This window comes from Cyprinus carpio, chromosome A3 (genome assembly GCF_018340385.1).
Source record: "Cyprinus carpio isolate SPL01 chromosome A3, ASM1834038v1, whole genome shotgun sequence".
Lineage (NCBI taxonomy): Eukaryota > Metazoa > Chordata > Actinopteri > Cypriniformes > Cyprinidae > Cyprinus > Cyprinus carpio.
Genome location: NC_056574.1, coordinates 14,504,041 through 14,524,880, shown reverse-complemented (window position 1 = coordinate 14,524,880; position 20,840 = coordinate 14,504,041). Strand labels below are relative to the sequence as shown.

General features: G+C 37.0%; 2 protein-coding genes across 3 annotated transcripts; one reads left to right on the top strand and one right to left on the bottom strand.

Moving 5' to 3' along the window:
* Window positions 1-5,973: 5,973 nt before the first annotated feature.
* On the bottom strand, window positions 5,974-10,365 carry LOC109103827 (dnaJ homolog subfamily B member 1-like). The gene is made up of 3 exons (XM_042719883.1): window positions 9,836-10,365; window positions 7,835-8,400; window positions 5,974-6,554 (listed from the first exon to the last, which is right to left on the bottom strand). The coding sequence occupies exons 1-3, from the start codon at window positions 10,044-10,046 to the stop codon at window positions 6,324-6,326; spliced, it is 1,008 nt and encodes a 335-aa protein (XP_042575817.1). The 5' UTR covers window positions 10,047-10,365; the 3' UTR covers window positions 5,974-6,323.
* A 106-nt stretch (window positions 10,366-10,471) lies between these two features.
* Window positions 10,472-20,826, top strand: LOC109103830 (very-long-chain enoyl-CoA reductase-like). Of its 2 annotated transcripts, none has more exons than XM_042719873.1 (11): window positions 10,472-10,600; window positions 14,546-14,597; window positions 14,739-14,783; window positions 15,854-15,957; window positions 17,466-17,581; window positions 17,802-17,907; window positions 18,768-18,840; window positions 18,915-18,958; window positions 19,039-19,096; window positions 19,184-19,272; window positions 20,066-20,826. In XM_042719873.1, the coding sequence occupies exons 2-11, from the start codon at window positions 14,582-14,584 to the stop codon at window positions 20,237-20,239; spliced, it is 825 nt and encodes a 274-aa protein (XP_042575807.1). In that variant the 5' UTR covers window positions 10,472-10,600; window positions 14,546-14,581; the 3' UTR covers window positions 20,240-20,826. The 2 variants fall into 2 exon arrangements, with proteins under 2 accessions (XP_042575807.1, XP_018972721.1); XM_019117176.2 differs by lacking the exon at window positions 10,472-10,600 and adding an exon at window positions 12,507-13,540.
* The last annotated feature ends 14 nt before the right edge of the window (window positions 20,827-20,840 follow it).

Below are 20,840 nucleotides of genomic sequence, written 5' to 3'. Positions count from 1 at the left end.
ATATATCATATATATATATAATAGAATATATGGTACCAAGACTTTATTTTGAAAGTCCACTTTACACATTCAAGTTCTTCTGAGGCCTGACACTACTGCAGTTCTTCCTCTACTGAGACGCCAAACAGCAGCGCAGCTCAATCGCGCGCGCACTGCTGCCAACAACGACATGTCAATCACTAGCAGCCATTAGAGTATCAGTAGAATTATATATGCTTTATATCTGACTTTATTTATATAGACATTCAACTACCTATAATATACATGTATATATACACTGCTTTATACTATATATATATATATATATATATATATATATATATATGTATATATATATATATGTATATATATGCCCCTGGTCCCCTCAGTATATACAGCTCCTAGATGGCAAACTTGAAAAGTGGATAAAACTTCAAATTAAAGAGCTGTTGTGGTATGCAAAAATAAGATTACTGTTACAATACAAATGATTTGATTTGTGTTTAACAAAAATACAAGATTCCCACATTCTTGGATCAATGAATTTCCATTGCATTTCCTAGACTTAAAGGGTTAGTTCAGCCAAAAATGAAAATTATGTCATAAATGACTCACCCACATGTCTTTCCAAACCCGTAAGACCTCCGTTCATCTTCGGAACACAGTTTAAGATATTTTAGATTTAGTCCGAGAGCTTTCTGTCCCTCCATTGAAAATGTATGTACGGTATACTGTCCACGTCCAGAAAGGTACGGAGCCCCGAATATGACATGCAAGAAAAAATAAATAAATTGTGCGCACGATTTACTAATTCGTTCCCTCAATGTACTAAAACGTGCACACGATTACTATTGCGTTCCCTCGATTTACTATTGCTCACAATTAATAAATCGAGTGAACGAAATACTAAATCGAGGGAACGCAATAGTTATCATGTGCACGTTTTAGTACATTGAGGGAACGAATTAGTAAATCGTGCACACAATTTAGCCTACTATTTTTTCCTGCATGCCATGTGCGGGGCTCCTTAGAAAGGTAATAAAAACATCATCAAAGTAGTCCATATGACATCAGAGGGTCAGTTAGAATTTGTTTAAGCATTGAAAATAAATTTTGCTCCAAAAATTACGACTTTATTAAGCATTTTCTTCTCTTCCGGGTCTGTTGTGAGTGTGTTCACAACACTGCAGTGACGCCGCTGACGTACGATGCTGCTGACGTGTTATCTTTGTTATTGGGCGCACCAGAAAACACGTTAGCAGCGTCGTACGTCAACAGTCACAGCAGTCGCGTTCACAACAGACCCGGAAGAGAAGAAAATGCTGAATAAAGTCATTATTTTTGGAGCAAAATGTATTTTCGATGTTTCAACAAATTCTAACGGACCCTCTGATGTCACATGGACAACTTTGATGATGTTTTTATTACCTTTCTGGACGTGGACAGTATACCGTACATACATTTTCAATGGAGGGACAGAAAGCTCTCGGACTAAATCTAAAATATCTTACGGGTTTAGAACGACAATAGCTAATGTTAAAAAAAAGTGTGAAATAGTTCACCCCAAAATTAATATTTGCTTAAAATTTGTTTCTTTAAAGATTTAGAGAAATTGAGTAGTACAACTTGCTCACAAATGGTTCTTCTACAGTAAATGGGTGCCGTCAGAATGGGAGTCTGACGAGTCTGAATGAAAATGGGTGAACTATTCCCTAAGCTTGTTCACAGAGAAGAAGACGAAAGAGGCATTTAAAGAGGCAGATGACAAAACTGCAGCGTGCACTTTTAATAAGCAGCGCAATATCATCTGTTGGTGTGGATATTAATATTCATTATTGTTCTTGATGTAAAGCGCCCTTTGAATACTTTAGAGCACATTGGAAATAGTAGAAAAAGAAAACTTTTCTAATACTTAAAAAAATACTCTTCTAGTGCTAGCAATCACAATGCTTTTCCATGATCAAGGAACATATACATTCCTGTATACAAATACAGTAACAGACTTACTACAAGACAGCACTTGTAAAGCCTTTAATTGCAAGAAATAAAAACAATTACGCATATGATAATGTGTTGTCTTGTAATCTTTTTACAGAAATGCACATAGTCCATAACTTTGTGAATTTCAAATAGCATGCTGATGATGCAGCAATAATGTGTGAGGTACTGTGTGCATATGTGTCATCTCAATCTGTATACATTTGGCACAAATACTGTCATTCCTTCAAAAAATGACTTCTGGTAATGGCAGTTCTAAGATGCAAAATCCAATAAAGCCTATAAAATCGCCATCATCTCATCACTGTACATCATCTCAATATGTGCATTACAAGAACAGCATAAATATATGACTCTAAAATAACACAGCGTGTTTCCAGGGCCATGAAAGAATATTAGGAATTACTTTCAAGCAACATTTATTGCAAGCAAAAGAAGGTTTAAGTTGTGTTTAATGTTTCATAGCGTAAACTCCCACAAATATATGCTGGTAAGGAAATTAGAAGTCTTGAAAGCTAAAGTGTGTAATTTTGCACCACTAGCAGCAATTACACACTATTTATGCTTTCCAAAGCATCACCCATTAATAGTTCATTAAAGCTACATTCAGGCATTTTTATACCTGAAATGTAGCAACAAATAACTAGAGGAGGGATGGTTTGAATGGAGCAGTTATGTGCTCAAAGACAGTGGTGAAATGCAGAACACAGTAACCCATCATGGATCACTCCTAGCAGGAGAAAGCGAGTGGTGTATGCAGTGTAAATGTGTGGTCATATTTACCATTGTTCAGTGAATTTTCACAGTCGAAATCCAACAGGAATCTATGCGTTTGGGAAGTGCAAAGCATTTCTTCACACAGATTCTGCAATGGATTCAAGGTAAGTGTTGCCAGGGTTCCCGTTCTGAATTTAATTGTGCGGGTAAAATTGGTTTGGGGAAAATTTGGGATGGTTTAGGGTTAAATAGTATAGGCTAATTTAACGCGATAAGGGATCAGATTTTGAATGTATAGCTGTATATTCAAGTGATCACACAATGCCAGAGTGGCCTAAATATAAGTTACATGATAAAGTGTGGGAGAGTAACTCTCAAATGTGAATTAGCCTACACCTGTGGAGGGAGATGACATGAAGGCTCTGATATCAATGTAACTCTGAAATCAGAGCACAGTTGAATAATCAAAATCAAACCTGACTATGGGACTGTGCAAAGTTCTGCATTATGTTCTACAATATGTACTTAACCAAAGACTTCCTCTAGTTCTGTTTGAAATGTGACACGAAGATAAGTGCATTACTGTTTGTTATGGTTGGATTACCGTACAGTATCGATGATTGATTTGACTGTCATGGTGTGTGCGTAACTGAATGTGAAATACCTCCCAATTACGTTACTCATTCCAATCACTTACACTGGCCACTTTTTGAATTAAATTGGCTTAATCTGACTGTTGACTTTGAAAATGATGCACGTTTTTTCGAGGTCATCGTTTAATTTCTTTATTGCTGTTTTGACATAGTGTCTGCCTGCATATTTTAGTCATATTTAGTCATAGGGACAGGCTTGGCCTAATGGTTAGAAATCAGACTTGTAACCCAAATGTTGCGGGTTTGAGTCTCTGTACCGGCAGGAATGCTTTCTTCCACCCTTAATACCACGACTGAGATGAAACCCTAGAGCAAGGCACCGAACCCCCAACTGCTCCCCGGGCACCGCAGCAAAAATGACTGCCCACTGCTCCAGGTGTGTGTTCACAGTGTGTGTGTGTGTGTGTTTGTGTGCATTAGGATGGGTTAAATGCAGAGCACAAATTCTGAGTATGGGACACCATATTGGCTACACTCCACTACATATTTGGTTATTCTATTTAATGTATTTGCCCTGATTTTTATCTTTTTTTTTTTTTCTGTGAGATGTATCCATTTTTTTATTATTTAGTTTTATTATTGGACCTTATCAACACCTTGACTGACATGGAAATAACATTCCATCACATTATTTTGACAGTTAACGTTTTGGATGGTTTTTTGTTGGAGTGGGCGGGTTTTGGTGAGCTTTTGGGCTGGAAAATGTCCATCACTGTTGGTGGTCACAGAAATTCACCGCGTTGAGCACAAGAAAGATGCTTGGTTTTTAAAATCTGCATGGGGAATATTCACCCTCACTCTAACTTGCGATCAACTTACGAGCTGACGCAGCCATTTGTAAAATTGTATTTGTAGGGAAGTCGTGGCCTAATGGTTAGAGAGTTTGAATCCTGACCATAAGGTTGTGGGTTCGAGTCTCGGGCCGGCAATTCCACGACTGAGGTGCCCTTGAGCAAGGCTCCGAACCCCCAACTGCTCCCCGGGCGCCGCAGCATAAATGGCTGCCCACTGCTCCGGGTGTGTGTTCATGGTGTGTGTGTGTTCACTGCTGTGTGTGTGCAATTTGGGTGGGTTAAATGCAGAGCACAAATTCTGAGTATGGGTCACCATACTTGGCTGTATGTCACGTCACTTTCACTTTTTTCATTTTAAACTTGAATGTGTGAGGCTTCTAGTATCATTTGCTTCCAATCATTTTTAGCAACTAAACTGCTTGTTATATTGCTTGATATTGCAAACAGGTATTTTTTTATATTATTTTAATGTACTGTCATGAAAAAAAAAAAAAAAAACACTGGTTTGACAAAATTCTAAAGATGGGTGCACACTTATTTCTCTGACACATAAGACCCCGATCAGACAGAACACGTTTTTCAGGTTTTAAAATGCAAGGCTCACTGCACTGCCTTTTATTTTTGGTTGTCTTTTTTAAATTCAGAAATGAGCAGTGTGCTGTGGGGTTTTTATGTTGCTAGGCAACCACCGAATCAGCCGTCCTGTCAGTCTAATCAAGGATTATGGCGTGAACGCTCTAATATCTTTGGTTTGCTGTTAAAGGGATAGTTCACCCAAAAATGAAAATTCTGTCATCATTTACTCACCCTCATGTCGTTCCAAACCTGTATGAGATGCTTTCTTATGTTGAACATAAAAGAAGATATTTTGAAGAATCAAACAGTTAGTGGTTCCCATTGACTTCCATAGTAGGAAAAAAAAAAAATTAGTCAATGGGAACCACCAACTGTTTGATTACCAGCAATCTTCAAAATATCTTCTATTATGTTCAACATAAGAAAGCAACTCATACAGGTTTGGAACGACATGAGGGTGAGTAAATGATGACAGAATTTTCATTTTTGGGTGAACTATTCCTTCAAGTAAACTGTTATATTGGCGGAAACGTATAAAAAAAAAATACAACTCCGGTTAACCTGCGACAGCCACCATAAGTTTCTCCTCCATCTTTGCAGTCTCCGGACGTTCCAAGCAACTGTTAACTACCGTCCCCACAATGGAAGGCCCGCCTCTCCATTCATGTGATTAGACAATCAAAAAATAAAAAAATGCGAGCGCCACTGGATGCTTTTCTGCTCAGAGTTAATTTCATTTTCAACTTCAGGTGCAGAGAGCACTCCTACAAAACACAAGGTGCCTGGGGCATCTAAACAGTGCGCAAAATGCTCAGTCAACAGAAAACCATTAAAAAAGGCACCTCTCACTGCCAAAAAAAAAAAAAAAAAAAAGCGTTCTGTCTGATCGGGGCCTAAGGCAGTTATTTACCTATAGCAGCTAATGAATCCAAAATCTTGCACAGTCACAGAAAATAGCTTACGTAAACATTGGAAAATAAGGTGGATTGGAAAGACTGCATTTCCCCTGTGAAATATTATCAAGCAATGGTAAATGTGACCACACTTTAACATGCTCTGGAAACACAGTGATAATGCTCATGAGCCCTTGTGAATTTCCTGGGCTCGCTCTATGCAAAGCAGGCCATTCATTGGGATTCCACACAACCACAATCACACACTTCTACAATTACTATCTGAGATCTTCAGAAACATATAAAAGCCTAATGTTCAGAAGTGATGGTTTCTGTTAAGTAAAATTTTGACTGCTCAGCGACTAAAATTGGAATAAAATTTTAATAAAAGAAAATACAAACAGATTCAGGGGTAAAAAGAAACCTGAAGAAGTAAAGAGGAGGATGATGGAGTGTTTACTCTGAAGTACTGTAAAACTATGTGTGAAAGTCAATATATTACTTCTGAAATGTTTCACAGTGTTTTGTAAAAGTGCATTGCAATACAAGTAAGGGGATATAAATAATGTATTGGAGCTCTATTGTGTTTTTCGGAGCTTGACTTTTTGTACATTTATCACTGATACTTTCGGGTGTAATAATATCTAGGAAATCAGAAGGGCCCAATCATAGGATCTGTGTGTTGAGAGTCTGTCCTCGAGTGGCTGGAAAGATTAAGGTGGTAGGATCTGAACCAGAGCTTCACGAGTACTCGGTCCCAACTTGTCCGGAAATTTCACTGAGAACTCCAGCACCATGTCTCCTCTCTTTTCAGGATATTTGGACAATGGCAGTCCTTCTCCCACTATCCTCTTCTTCATACCGGGTTTGATGACATCACGTGATGTCACTGTGACAGTTCTACCGTCCAGGGTGGGAGCGCTGATGGTGCAGCCGCACAGAGCCTGAGTAAATGATGGTTAAGAGAGATTAACAAGACTTACTTTTGCCTTCATTTCTCTTAAATCTTTAAGAGTAAATCTCCATCACCTGCTTTCAGATTGAGCAGCATTTACTACACAGAGCCGTACTTCACTGACAATTAGGCAATATCGCGTTCATTATCGCAGATCGAATCACCTGCGATAATGAATGCGATATTGCCATAGCTTGTCAGTGATCTACGGCTCTGTGTAGTAAATGCCACTCCATCTGAAAGCAGGTTATGGAGATTTACTAGTAATCACAGAACCGGCTTTACTGACGAGATGCGCATGACAATCGCATGCGATTAATTGCACAGCCCTAGCGTCCAGATATGGAAAAGACAACTGAACATTAAAATTTGCAATTCCTTTTGAAAACAGTCTGGAATATCCTTCCGTAAAAAACAGAAGGCCTTATTGAAAATAAACAGAAACAGTTGTCACACAGCTGCCTACATCCTTCATAGATGGACACTGCTGTGATTTAGGTTAGAAACGCATCAATACTCAGTATGTCAAACAATCTGTAATAACAGATGAAGCAATAGTAACCACATAATAAAAACAGTTACTCTCACTTGTGTGGTGCGACACTACTGTCGGATCCAATATTGTGGCAAACAGCATTCTTTTTTGGCATCGAATTGTGCTTTGTTTGTACTCTAACCCTAACCGAGTTTTATTGACGCATTCTGGAACTTCATTAAGTTCTTCGCTCTTTACTAATGTTGGGATCAGAAGGAAGGCGATGCACAGAAACTGTTTTTCTCACAGCTTGGCACTGTAGAGTGTCTTGTCTTCAGAGCCATCTTTATTGTTTGATTTCTGCGTAGACCTGCATTTGCCTCTCATTATTTACATACGCAAATCGTCACATTAAGCCATTATGGCAATTTTTATCTTCCTGCCCCCAAATTTATGACCTCTTGAAATGATAATTAAGACTTTCTTGTACTATTTAAGACTTTTTTATGGCCTTAAATTTGATACAACTAAATTAAACCCTGCTATATGGCTTAGTGCCATTATCAAATCAATAAATATCCCCCCCCCGCCAAATCTTGCAGCCCTAATTTAACCTTTGTATTCTCATGTTACTCCACTTGCATAAAGATGTACTTCATGAGCAGATTTCTAGGAACAAATATTGGTGTTAAAAGATGTGGTTGTTGAAAATGTTTTAAAAGCTTAAAAGTTCACTGGTGTATATTAGTAGACGTTAAGTAACATTATCTCAGCAGCAGACACTAGACACTCACCTCTCGGAGGGATATCCTTGCAGGATAGATGATGTCAGAGCCGTCTCTCCGAAAAACTGAGTGAACCTTGTCCTTAACCACAAACACTATGTCAGCAGGGATGTTGGTTGGCGTCTCATCTCCCTCTTTGGGAAAGGTAATCTTTGTCCCCTCCTTCCAGCCACGTTTGATGTCCACAGTGAGGATCTTGTCTTCGTTGCGTACCGTGCAACCGTCCGGGTTCAGCCTCTTGCGAGAGATCTTCATCTTTTTCGTGCAACCAGAGAACACCTCTTCCAGACTCACTTTGAGTTCGTGCATAACTGGGGGATCTTTCTTCTTTTCTCGGCCCCCGTGCACACCACCTACCCGAGACTTGAAAGATCTGGGGAATCCACCCATTCCTCCCATTCCGAAGGCCGCAAAGGGGTCATCAATGTCCATGTCATTATCTGCGCCTCCAGCAGAAGCAAAAAACTGATCGAATGGGCTACGGCCACCAAAGAACTCTGCAAACATGGCATGTGGATCACCATGAAAACTATAGCTAGGGCCATTGGTACCACCACCGGCATGTCCCTTAAGCCCTGCGGGAGAAAGAAATTATGTTTATGGAGAAAAAACAATTCACCATTCGGCGAAAGACACTAAAGTTTAACTCTATGTGGTACTGTGGGAGCTCACTTAATCAACACACGCCTCACTCAAGGCCCCAGTATACTTCAAGCGAAATCAAATAGCGAATGAGTGTGATGTAAATTCAAACAAACTGTAGCCAAAACAACTTTTGCTTGGACTGTTGAGGTTTGAAACAGCTTGCCAAAGCAAACATTCTGGAAAACCCTTTCAAACTGCCACTGGCACATGATGATTACAAAATGAGGGGGTGTTGGAAATCTTTTCAGGTTCACTTCTAAAACAATGGAGCCAGATTGAGACCTCCAAATCTCTGGAATTGAACCATATGAGGACATAAAAATGAAGATAATAAAAGTTAAGAACCAGCATCTAAAATAATATTTAGATATTGTTAATAATTCTTGAGTTACAGGCAAACTTTGGGGGGAAAAATGCAAAAAGTGCCTTTCAATTTATTTTAAGTGTGACAACTGGCATATAGTGCAAAAAGACAGCTAAAGACAACAAATTAACTAGTAAACTCCATCTTTCTAAAGTAATTTCCCCTCTCCTCTGTAATTTGCCTCCAAATCTCAGGTGAAAGTTGTCATTTTGACTCATTTCTACAAAATAGTGTAGCTATTACTAAACATCCATCCATGGTTTTTAATATTTTTGGCAGATTTTTCATTTAAGTATTTATTTCCCCAAAAAATAAATCAAAATGTTTTTTCTTTTTGTCAGTGACCTCTGGTTGAGTTGACACTGAATGCCCAGCAGCTCATTTCTCACTGCTGTCTTTGTCATGTATTTGTACAGTGTGCATAATGTAAGTATCAGCAGCAGCATACTGTACACACACACCTTCACCCATGAGTTATTATTTATTAATTTACTGATTGATTGCATTTTTTTCAAACTTCTTTTGACCCTTAAGTAATAAACATTTAAAATTTTAGCAGTGAGTATATCGGGGCCTTTAGAGTATACCACCGAAAAGGAGGACACATGACCCATGACATGTCTCTTTTTAAATAATAATAATAACACAGCAATATCTACAGTCTACACCTTTAATAAACAATACAATGTGACTTGTTTTCTTTTTTAAATTATTTTATTAATGTCCACAACACTGTTGTAGCTGCTGGAGTACTGCAATTTCCCTCATGGCTTAATTAATAGCATATGTCTATCTGTTCCAGAGCACTGTTTTTGGATATGCTCAATGGTAATCACTCAATACCAAAATATATATCCAAGTACCATATCTAAAATCATCACTGGTACTATCACACTATCTATCTATCTATCTATCTATCTATCTATCTATCTATCTATCTATCTATCTATCTATCTATCTATCTATCCCCCTGTCTATCGTGGGACAGTGCCAGCTCTTACCATCCTCTCCATATCTGTCATAGATGTCTTTCTTCTTGGCATCGCTCAGGACATCATACGCTTCGGCGATCTCTTTGAATTTATCTTCTGCTCCGGCTGATTTGTTTTTGTCGGGATGAAATCGTAAAGCTTGTTTTCTGTAGGCTTTCTTGATCTCCTCATCCGAGGCGCCCTTCTCTATCCCCAGCACCCTGTAATAATCTTTACCCATCACAACACTCGACTAAAACCCCACTGTTGTTCAACTTCCTGTTTCCATATGTCGATATCCTCCAAATATTGAATGATTTGACCAATTTTGAACGATCCTCCTCCTGTCCTGTCGAACATGAAGCGCGCGGATGGAGTTCGTCAAACTGTTTTTTAAGTTATTTATCCAAATCCTCACTTATCGCACATAGCTACTGCCGCATCCCCGCAACATGCTATCATATTCCCGAGACTGTACAACTTTAGTATCACACAGAGTTCCCGGCAAAACACACTGTGAATGTAGTTGTCAACGTCGCCGAGGAGAGCGACCGCAGAAAGTCCGAGAAAAATGACTTGCTCGGCGGCGCTCGGGACAGATGCTGCAGCTGTGACTGAACGAGCGCCTCCTGCGGCGAGGAGCGTGCACTGCATGCAGACTATGGCAGCAAATCAGCCAGATAGAAATCGAACTGCTGGAGTAGCAGTAGTTAGTCATGAACACTGCCTTACTACTAACTGAATAGTGTACCGTATACACCATATAGTGCGGATTATAAAAAATAAAATAAACCGGTAAGTAAAACAGTATGTTCATGCTAATGGTAACTCATGCTTACAACATGACCTTATGTTATATAGCTTATGTAAGTGGACCTAGTTATTATTTTTACATTGTATTTTAAGTTTTGTGTACATAAGTTATTATTTTTGGCAGTCAAGTCAAAAAAAAAAAAAAATCTCACAAAAATAATAACATTTCAGTATTTGTCCCATGACATTAGCATCCAGTATTAATCTTGTACAAATGGTTCCTATGCATTTTTTATTTTGATCTTTAGGATGCAATATTATTGCAATGACTACATTGCAATAATATTGCAAAAAACCTATGTTTTTTTGCATGCTTATTTTGGCAAATGTAAGATGATCTGGGTATTGCTACACAGAAGAATAATACTTTGCACAGTATTACTGTACATTCAGTACTGTATACTACAGAAATAGTAAGAGTGCTATGTTAGTATGCTCTTCCAAACATGGAGCTGAGCAGTTGTTTATGGTAGTCTCGCGTTACAAAAAATTGCAGTATAGGCCTACTGGTTTGGTTTGGTCTGCACATTTTGTTAGTCTCAGCCTCAGAAGTCACACCCACGGACCATTGGCTAAACGGACCGCAGTCTGAAGGTCTGGCTACACGAGACTAACATTTTGTATACCTCTTATCACTTCAGACATTGTTCTATTTGACTGTAAGTGCCCTGCGAAGTGGACTTCACAGGATATTCAGCCATGATTCCACTTGGAAGGGAGCTTGTTCCATTCAAACAGCATTAAAGTGTGTGAGACGTGAATCTAAATTGTATTTATTTACAGTCACACTTCACACTTCTAAGTCTTGTCTTTGTGTGAAGATGCTGCAGGCTCTAGTGTAGCGCAAGTCCGTGAATGAATGTACCCAAGTGAAGTCAACTTCAGTGGATTTCCTGGAGCAGTGAACACTGTGTAGGGACCCTGTCAATCAAAACACAGTTAATGCACGGAGCTCTCTTCTGGTTATCTGAATCAGGTGTGTTAAACAAGAGAGACCTGCAAAATATGCAGAGCAGTGGTACGCGAGGACTGGAATTAAGAACCAGACTAAACATTGTGTACACTGAAACAACGAGTCATTGCTTTGAAAATGTATATTTCTCATTCTTCAAATGTTAAGCTCAGCTGTGAATTGTGGAAACAGAGCAAGAGCGGTGTAAAACTCTTAGTCTCATGTCTAGACACGGACACAGTATTACTGCAAATCAAAATGGTGTAGTCTAACTAATGTAATATGAGCTCTTGTTTGATTCCATGCGTGCACGGTCAGCACACATGATTATTTGCAGTAGTTGAAGTAAGTAAGCAAATATAGGCTGTCTTCACACTAGCTAGACATCATTTCAGTTGATCTGAGCATGTGTACAGTGCCTTGCAAAACGGCTTTAGAGCTTTCTTTAACTTTGAATGTAATATGTTTCCTTAAAAGCAATTATATTTTGCATAATAATACAACTCAAAATCAGACGTTTGGAAACATTACACATTGTCTATTTTTATTTTAACTAAGAATTTTAGGATTATATCAAATCAAAGCTACTTGAATGAAGACTAAATTACATCTAACACACTCTCTTGTCAATTTGTTAACTATTTTATGTTTTTGGACCTTCATATGTGTATTTTCTAAAAAATGTATGTTTCTGTACTATAAATCACTACTTGAACCTTGTAAAACATTTACGTTATACCATGAGACTGGGTTAGTTTTCCCAGGGCCAAAACAGAGCATTTTCTAAAAATAAACTGTAGTTAGGGGCCCATTTATTCTCATAGGACAAAAAAATTTTTTTTATTAAAATCATAATTTCAATTCAAATTGTTTGATTAACCTGTCAAACAAAAAATAAAAAATAAAACAAAAAATTAAGCTAGTTCCCAATGAAACTGAAACTGAAATAAAAATTAATAAAAGATAATAAAAACTAATTCAAAATATTAACAAATAACAGTATCTCTACAATTCAGTTAAATCTTTCACATTCCTCAGAGCTTTAGAACAGGTGATGGAAAAGACCTTATGTACAGTAAATATACCAGATAACTTGAGACACGTTGCCTATCATCACTGTATGTTTGTCTGTTTGTCTTACTGCTGACAGACACAAATGGCTTCTGTATAGCAATGACTTGCCCAAACCTATTATGAGAACCTCTAGGGACCTCAGAAGTGGCTTATTTATTGAATCCAAGCTTGGTGTGGCCACAGACAAACTCAAATAGATGTCCTGACAGCCACTGCGTGACTCTGCTTGCAAGGCAGATGCATTAATATTCCTCAGGCACACACTGCTCTGTCCCTGCTGTACAGATGCACGCTATCCTAACCCTAATTCAAAAAGAGACGGGGTGTGGAGGTAAGAGTCACGTCCAACTGGATTGGTCTGAGTCCCACAAGGTCACAGGGCTGGTATTCAGCAAAGCAGGCATATAAATTTAGCTTCATGAAAAGCCATGGATTATGTCTTGGGACTCTCAGATTTCGTCTTCAGAGGAGTGGTTGTGATGACCACCCCTCAGGTGTTAAGAGGTGGGAGATATTTCTATCAGACTGCACTCACGCACACCATCCTTCTCTGTTGCTTCTCCTCTCTGGAGACCCTCCTACTGCACTGCATTCAGCGGAGAGCTGGATTTTGGATTTATTATTAAGAACTGAGGCTTGAGGACTTAGGAGTGATGTGTGGGGTGTGAGAGAGACCTTTGAACTACGGACTAAACGCAGGATTCAGTGTGCAATAAGTTGGAAAAAGTGTCATGGATGCATTAGCTTTAGAGGCAAAAGGGGCTAAGAGTGAAAGCGCAGCACCTGCACCCCCTAAACCCAGACCAAAACCCCCGAAAAAAACTAAACGGATTGTTTACTTTGAGGTGGAGATACTAGACATCAAAACCCGGGAAAAACTATTGCTTCTGGATAAGGTATGTGCTTTTTAATGTGTTAAAAACGTTACTTGCAAGCTGTGTCCCTGCTAGAATTTTTTTTTTTTTTTTTTTTTAATTGCTGAGACCAGCCTAAGCTGGTTTTAGCTGGTCATAGTTGGTTTGAAGGCTGGTTTAGTGGGGTTTTGACCATTTCTTGGTCAAGGATGTCAGGCTGGTCTTAGCTGGTCAGGACCAACCAGCTGAACAGCAGCTTCTGGAGACCAGCTAAAACCAGCTAATTCCAATTTGAACCAACTAAGACCAGCCAATCTAGCTGTTTTTTTTTTCTTCTTCTTCTTTCTTCATGACCTGTGTTGCTATCTTTATTTAAAACAGTATATTTAATCACTATGTTTACACTTTCAGGCTGAACATAAAACAGATTCATCTGTAATCATCAGCTGTTATAGATGACAGATAGCTAACAGTAATGCAAGCACAACTAATGCACATGCTGTAAATTTGTAGTAATAAAGCAGCCACCATCAGGCGGGTTTTGCATTAGTCGTGTTGCTTTTGGAATATGAGAATCTCCTCCAAGCTTCCAGGAATTCTTCTGTGAGATCCATTGCTTAGACATGCATGTCAAGAATAGAGTACACCTTATTTATGACTGCATAAGCAAAACTGCAAAGATAATATACGCATATATATATATATATATATATATATATATATATATATATACATATATATATACATATATATATATATATATATATATATATATATATATATATATATACATATACATACATATATATATATATATATATACATATATACATATATATATATATATATATACATATACATATACATATATATATATATATACATATACATATATACATATATATATATATATATATATATATATATATATATATATATATATATATATACACACACACATACATATACATATACATATGTATTGCATATGTATATGTACATATTTATGTATTATAATTGTAAAACAGAATGTCTATCTTTCTGCAGGTAGAGCCAACAGCCACTATTTTGGACATTAAGTCTATGTTCCACAAATCAAGTAAGTTCTGCTCGGTGCTAAAGAAGCTATGAAACCGCAAAGCCTTTCTTTAAATAGCTTTCTACAAGGAAGATGGTAAGTTGATGACATAGAAATAATGGTTTTAGTAAAGTCTTACATGTCAGGCTTCAATTTTCACAGATCCACACTGGTATCCAGCCAGACAGTCTTTACGCCTGGACCCAAGTGAGTACATCTGCTTTATAACGGTTGTTAAAAATGTATTTGACATACTTTAAAACTTAGTAACATGCCTGACATACTTTAAAATGAGTAACAAATTAATAATTTGTTAATGTTGTTTAATTATAACATAACATTGAAACAAGTGACTTGCGTATTTATTTATTTGATTATAAATGTTATTATTTTATTATTATATTTTTAAAAAAATATATTACATAATATTGAAACTAGTGGCATGCATTGTAAAATTAGTTATTTATTTTATTTTAAAACATTTCACAAAAAAAAAAAAAAAAAAAAAAACATTGTTCAAAATTAATATAAAACGTATCTGGACACAGTGGTTGTCAAACATTGAAGAATCGTGTTCATAGTCAAAGGGATACTCCACCCCAAAATGAAAATTTTGTCATTAATCACTTACCCCCATGTCGTTGCAAACCCGTAAAAGCTTCGTTCATCTTCAGAACACAATTTAAGATATTTTGGATGAAAACAGGGAGGCTTATGACTGTCACATTGACTGCCAAGTAAATAACAGTGTGAAGGTCCAGAAAAGAATGAAAAGCATCGTCAGAATAGTCCATCTGTCCTCAGTGATTCAACCGTAACATTATGAAGTGACGAGAATACTTTTTATATAATTTCTTCATGTACAGAAAGTATTCTCGTCGCTCCATAATGTTACAGTTGAATCACTGAGGACAGATGGAGTATTCTGACGATGCTTTTCATACTTTCCTGGACCTTGACAGTGTTATTTATTTGGCAGTCTATGGGACAGTCTCAAGCCTCCAGGTTTTCATCCAAAATATCTTAAATTGTGTTCTGAAGATGGACAAAGCTTTTACAGGTTTGCAACGACATGGGGATAAGTGAATAATGACAAAATTTTCATTTTGGGGTGGAGTATCCCTTTAATGAGATGAACTACATCTTCATACAGCTGATCTGAAATTGTAGCAAAAAAAAGGTTCAGACAAGTGAAATAAGTTGGTGTCCATATCCTTCTTCAAGCCACTATATATGCAAAGAGAAAGTTAGTGGTTGTATTATATTGTTGATTTCAGAAGGAAAACCCTTAAGGGATGAGGAAATCCTTCAAGAGCTCCCCGTGGGAACCACCGCAACCTTCTACTTCAGAGACCTGGGAGCCCAGATTTCCTGGGGAACTGTGAGTGTTTTGCCCAACACACAAATAAGAACTGAAACATGTGCAATCGTCATATAAAGCAGCGGCTCTCAAACTTTTTGACTCCAAGGCCTCTTGGAGACTCTCACATCAACGCAATTAGTAGCATTTTACAATGTCTTTGAAGGTAGCTCATCGGAATTTAGCTTCAGTATTCTAATCTTTCACTGGTATGTTATAGGGAGTTTGGTTCGGCTGATGTAAAGTCAGGTCAGCGGCTGTACAGTGTGCGCACAGTCCTCTGGTTCAGTTTTCTCTCACCTCCCTATCACTCGATCCTCTTTCTCAGAAACATGTAATCTCTCTGGCACCATTTCCCCACAGGTGTTGATCCCGTTCACCTTCTGCATGCATAGCCCCTTTGCCCACTCCTGTCCTGACCCCCACGGGACAGGGATGATGACAGCACATTGGAGGCATGTTCTATAAAATAGTAAATTTAACGGTAAAGACTGTAAAATTGTTACAACAAAAACCTGTTGGTTAACTGTAAGTTCCCTTACTATATACAGTCTAAATCTGTGATAAGAAGTGAAAAAGAACAAGTCATCTAAAAAAACATAAACTGACATTCCCAGAAATCCTTGTGTGACACATTTGATGGTTTTTCATTGAAATTAGTGTTTTTTTTTTGTCATTTATGTACATTTAGGGTTTTGTTACATCATATGCTGTTAAATTAAAGTTTGTTGCATTATTTTAGCGTCATGTTTGTTATCATGATGGTGTTTAATAATGTGTGTCTTTAGATGTTTTCTGTGTTTTTAAGGTAGTTGTCAGAATATATATGTGTGTGTGTGTGTGTGTGTGTGTGTGTGTGTGTGTGTGTGTGTGTGTGTGTGTGTGTGTGTGTGTGTGTGTGTGTGTGTGTGTGTGAATCAAAATCAGTTGTGTTAACTTTCTTATTGTGCATAATTCGTCAGTGCACAATATTTGAGAATAAAAAAAAAAGTTTGCCTTTGTAACACCCAATTTTCACCATCCACTCAATGGATAAAATTGAGTCCTAATCTACATTTTTCTTCCTGATTGTCTTTTTTCACATACACAAATATCAGCAAATTTTGTATCTTCGTTTGCTCCAACAGCAAAGAAAAAAAAAATCCATGATAGTGTTTTTATGACTTTAAATATTGAGAGCTTGATTATGTAGGTCAGAAGAGAGAAATATGTCAAAAGTGCCATCAATCTCTCAGTTATTGTATAAGAAAAAACTTGTGTATCAGCATTAACTTTTGTAGTATGGTGTTATTAATGTACATTACATTTAAAAAAAAAAAGCCAAATATAAATAACTTTGCAAGAATTGCAATATTAATAAAAGGGCCCATTCATCTGTGCATGATCTTTGAAATAAAAAATATTTGTCTTTGCCAAATTTTCACCATCTAGTCACTGGATAAAATCAAGTATAGTGATCTACATTTTTCTTCCTGAATATTCCGTTTCACATCCAGTATTAAAATGTGTTTGTGAATATGTGTTTGCAGGTGTTCCTAATCGAGTGCATTGGACCACTTGTCATATATCTGCTGTTTTATTTTCGACTGCCTTTAATCTACGCTCCCAAGTACGAGTTCACCGCCAGTAAGCATTTGGTTGTGCAGTAAGTATCATGAAGAACATCAGATGTGATTTTTCTTTTAGTCTGTTGTATTCAGTCCAGCCTGTGTCAACTAACAGCTGACTTACTGGTCAACCAAGATACTGGCCCAGAAGTGTATTTTGGGAATTATGCTGAAAAGCATTTGAAGGATGTCTCTCAGGAATAAAATTGGATTTAATCTGGTATTAAACTGAACTGAGCTTCTGTCTGTTCTTCACAGTATTGCCTGTGTGTGTCATTCCTTCCACTACATGAAGCGAATCTTGGAGACGTTGTTCGTCCATCGCTTCTCCCACGGCACCATGCCACTGCGAAACATTTTTAAAGTGAGGATGCCTCGCAAGTGTGTGTTTCATTTATATGCATTTACATACCCTTCACAAGTTTGGGGTTGATATAATTTTTTCATGTTTTATAAAAATTAAAAAAAAGTCTCTTTTACTCACCAAGGCATGCATTGATTTGATGAAAAGTACAGCAAAAACATTAATATTGTGAAACATTATTAAAATGTAAACTTACCTTGTATTTTCTATTTGAATGTTTTTAAAATGTCAATTATTTGTGATGCAAAGCTGAATTTTCAGCATCATTACTCCAGTCTTCAGTGTCACATGGTCCTTCAGAAATCAGTCTAATATGCTTAATTTTGAACTTTCTGCAAACAGTTTCCTTATTTAAATCCCAGAAGGCAGAAGTGTGTGACTGGAACATGTTAGGATTTATTTTTGTTTTTTAGCATTTGCAGTTATGAAATAAAAAAAATAGTTTTTATGTGGCTTGGACCTTCAAGGTCATCTATACTCCTAAATGAGACAGATAACATCAAGCAGACATTTCAAATACAGACCTTCACGACCAGGAAAACAATCCAGAAATATCAAAGACTCATAGACAAATATTATATGCAAATAATATTCATGGCTGTCATGCCCTAACATTTGTGGATGCATGTCTACTTAGAAAATGCATCAACAGAGGAAAGAAAACAGCACTCAACAGTTTTTAAGTCGATTCCCAGTGTTGGAGGAAATGTCACTTTATGAAGATTAGATCATGCTTTCAATACTGTTGTTAAAAATGCTAAATAAAAGGAATAATCATTGCATTACAGGTAATAACAATCAAACAGTTATTTTATATATTGCAAACAGGAAGCCTGTAAATCACATTGTTTCTTCAACAGAACTGTTCCTATCACTGGTGCTTTGCTGCATGGATGGCTTATTACATCAATCACCCTCTTTACACACCGCCATGTATGTAACACTCATTTCATTCATTCTAGGTTAAAATGTATGTTAAATGCACTGAAGTGTCTGTCTCCGTGCAGATTATGGGGAGAAGCAGGTGAAGGCAGCACTGGCAGTCTTTCTAGTAAGCACTTTAACTGCACTGGATCCTCCTGTAATGTGTCTTTATAGCATTTTTCACTTACTGATTTCTTATTTTTACAGTTCTGTCAACTTGGCAGCTTCTCGATTCACATGGCTCTGCGTAATCTCAAACTACCTGGTAAGATCTATAAAATAAATCACAAATCTCGAATCAGCTATTCTGGTTTTGTCCATGTAATGCATTAAATTGCTCTTTTTAATGTGGGTTGTAAGATTAAGAAGATTCCTTATCCAACCAAGAATCCTTTTACATGGATATTTGCACTTGTTTCATGCCCAAATTACACATATGAGGTGAGACTCATGAGTGATTGCATTGTTAGTGATTCCATGTCTGTATAGAGTTTTGCGGTGATTATGTATTTTTGTTGGCCAACCCTTAAGTTGACATCTGTCTGGTTCTCTCTCTCGAAAAAAAAAAAAAAAAAAAAAAAAAAAAACTGGGATTTTTCCATTGGCTTTTGGATTAATTCAGAAAATATGCTCAGTGAACAAAAGTTCATGATTCTTAAACATTTTGTTCATCGTGATGTTCCTCACAAATGAACACAGATTTTATGAAATTTAAAGCTTAGATGCAGTTGGCAGAAGTAAAAGAGAAAAGAAAAAAAAGATAAACAGGCTATAAATGAACTGCAGCATGGTCACATGACTTCAGTGTCACCACTATTTAACAAATAGTTTTAAACTATTTAGTTATACTATAGTTATACTGTATAACTACTAGAGTGTATACGGATCACACTTCAAAAATCTACATGAAATAGTAGACCATCCGGGACTTTATGCATCAACATACTATGTTTTGGGACACACTTAGACAAAACTTGTGAGCTTGTGTGACCAACAGACCTCATTTCAGGCATTTCACAAAAAAAGCATTGACTTTGGGACAGTGGAAACAGAAGAGCTAAAATTCAAACTCATTTCCAGACTTTGGCCTACACAAATATGTCATCCCTGCAGCGCTCTGTAGACCTCCTTGACAAGCATGTGTCCTGTGTGAACAGATAATGGTGACCCCTACTGGTCACACGGAGTAAATAACAGACACTAAAGCTGCACTGTGGTTGCTGTACTTCTGTAGCTGGGATCTTGGCTCGGATTCACACTCATGACCCAGTGTCTCCCCGTGTTGTTCTTCACTGTGGTGGGATTCATACAGATGACCGTTTGGGCCAAAGGAAAGCATCGCAGCTACCTGAAGGAGTTCAAAGAGTATCCCACACTGCGCTCCCCCATCCTACCATTCATCCTGTAGCAGGAAAATACAACACTACAAATAAGATCAACAGAACAAATATAAGTCAGGGTTTTACTAGTTTGTTTATATATATATATATAAGCAAGTCTTAATGAATATTAATGTATGAAATAACCTTAGTAAATTAAATACTGTAATGCATTAAAAGCCATTCTATTTTAATAATGATAATACATTAAAAAAAAAATTAGTTTTATTGTTCATTTACATGAATACAGAAAATTGTTCAAATTTATGGAAATAAAAAGATATACAATTAGCAGAAAAAGTACCACAGCCTAGAAATAAAAAGTGACTCTTTTTGTCTGAGAGCTTCAGTCTTGGTGAGATGTGAATTAAAGGGCAATTCTGTTCCTTTGAGGTATATACAACACACTCTATTTTTCTTTTCTTTGAAAATGACTAAAGCTAACTTGTATGTAGCAGATATCCTGACTGATGCATTTCCAAATAATGCATTGAACATGTCAACAATGTTATGCTTCTGTTTTTCTTAAGTGCATACATTTATGGTAAGCTTTTATGATATTGGCTTTATTTGTTTAGGTCATATTATATATATATATATATATATATATATATATATATATATATATAT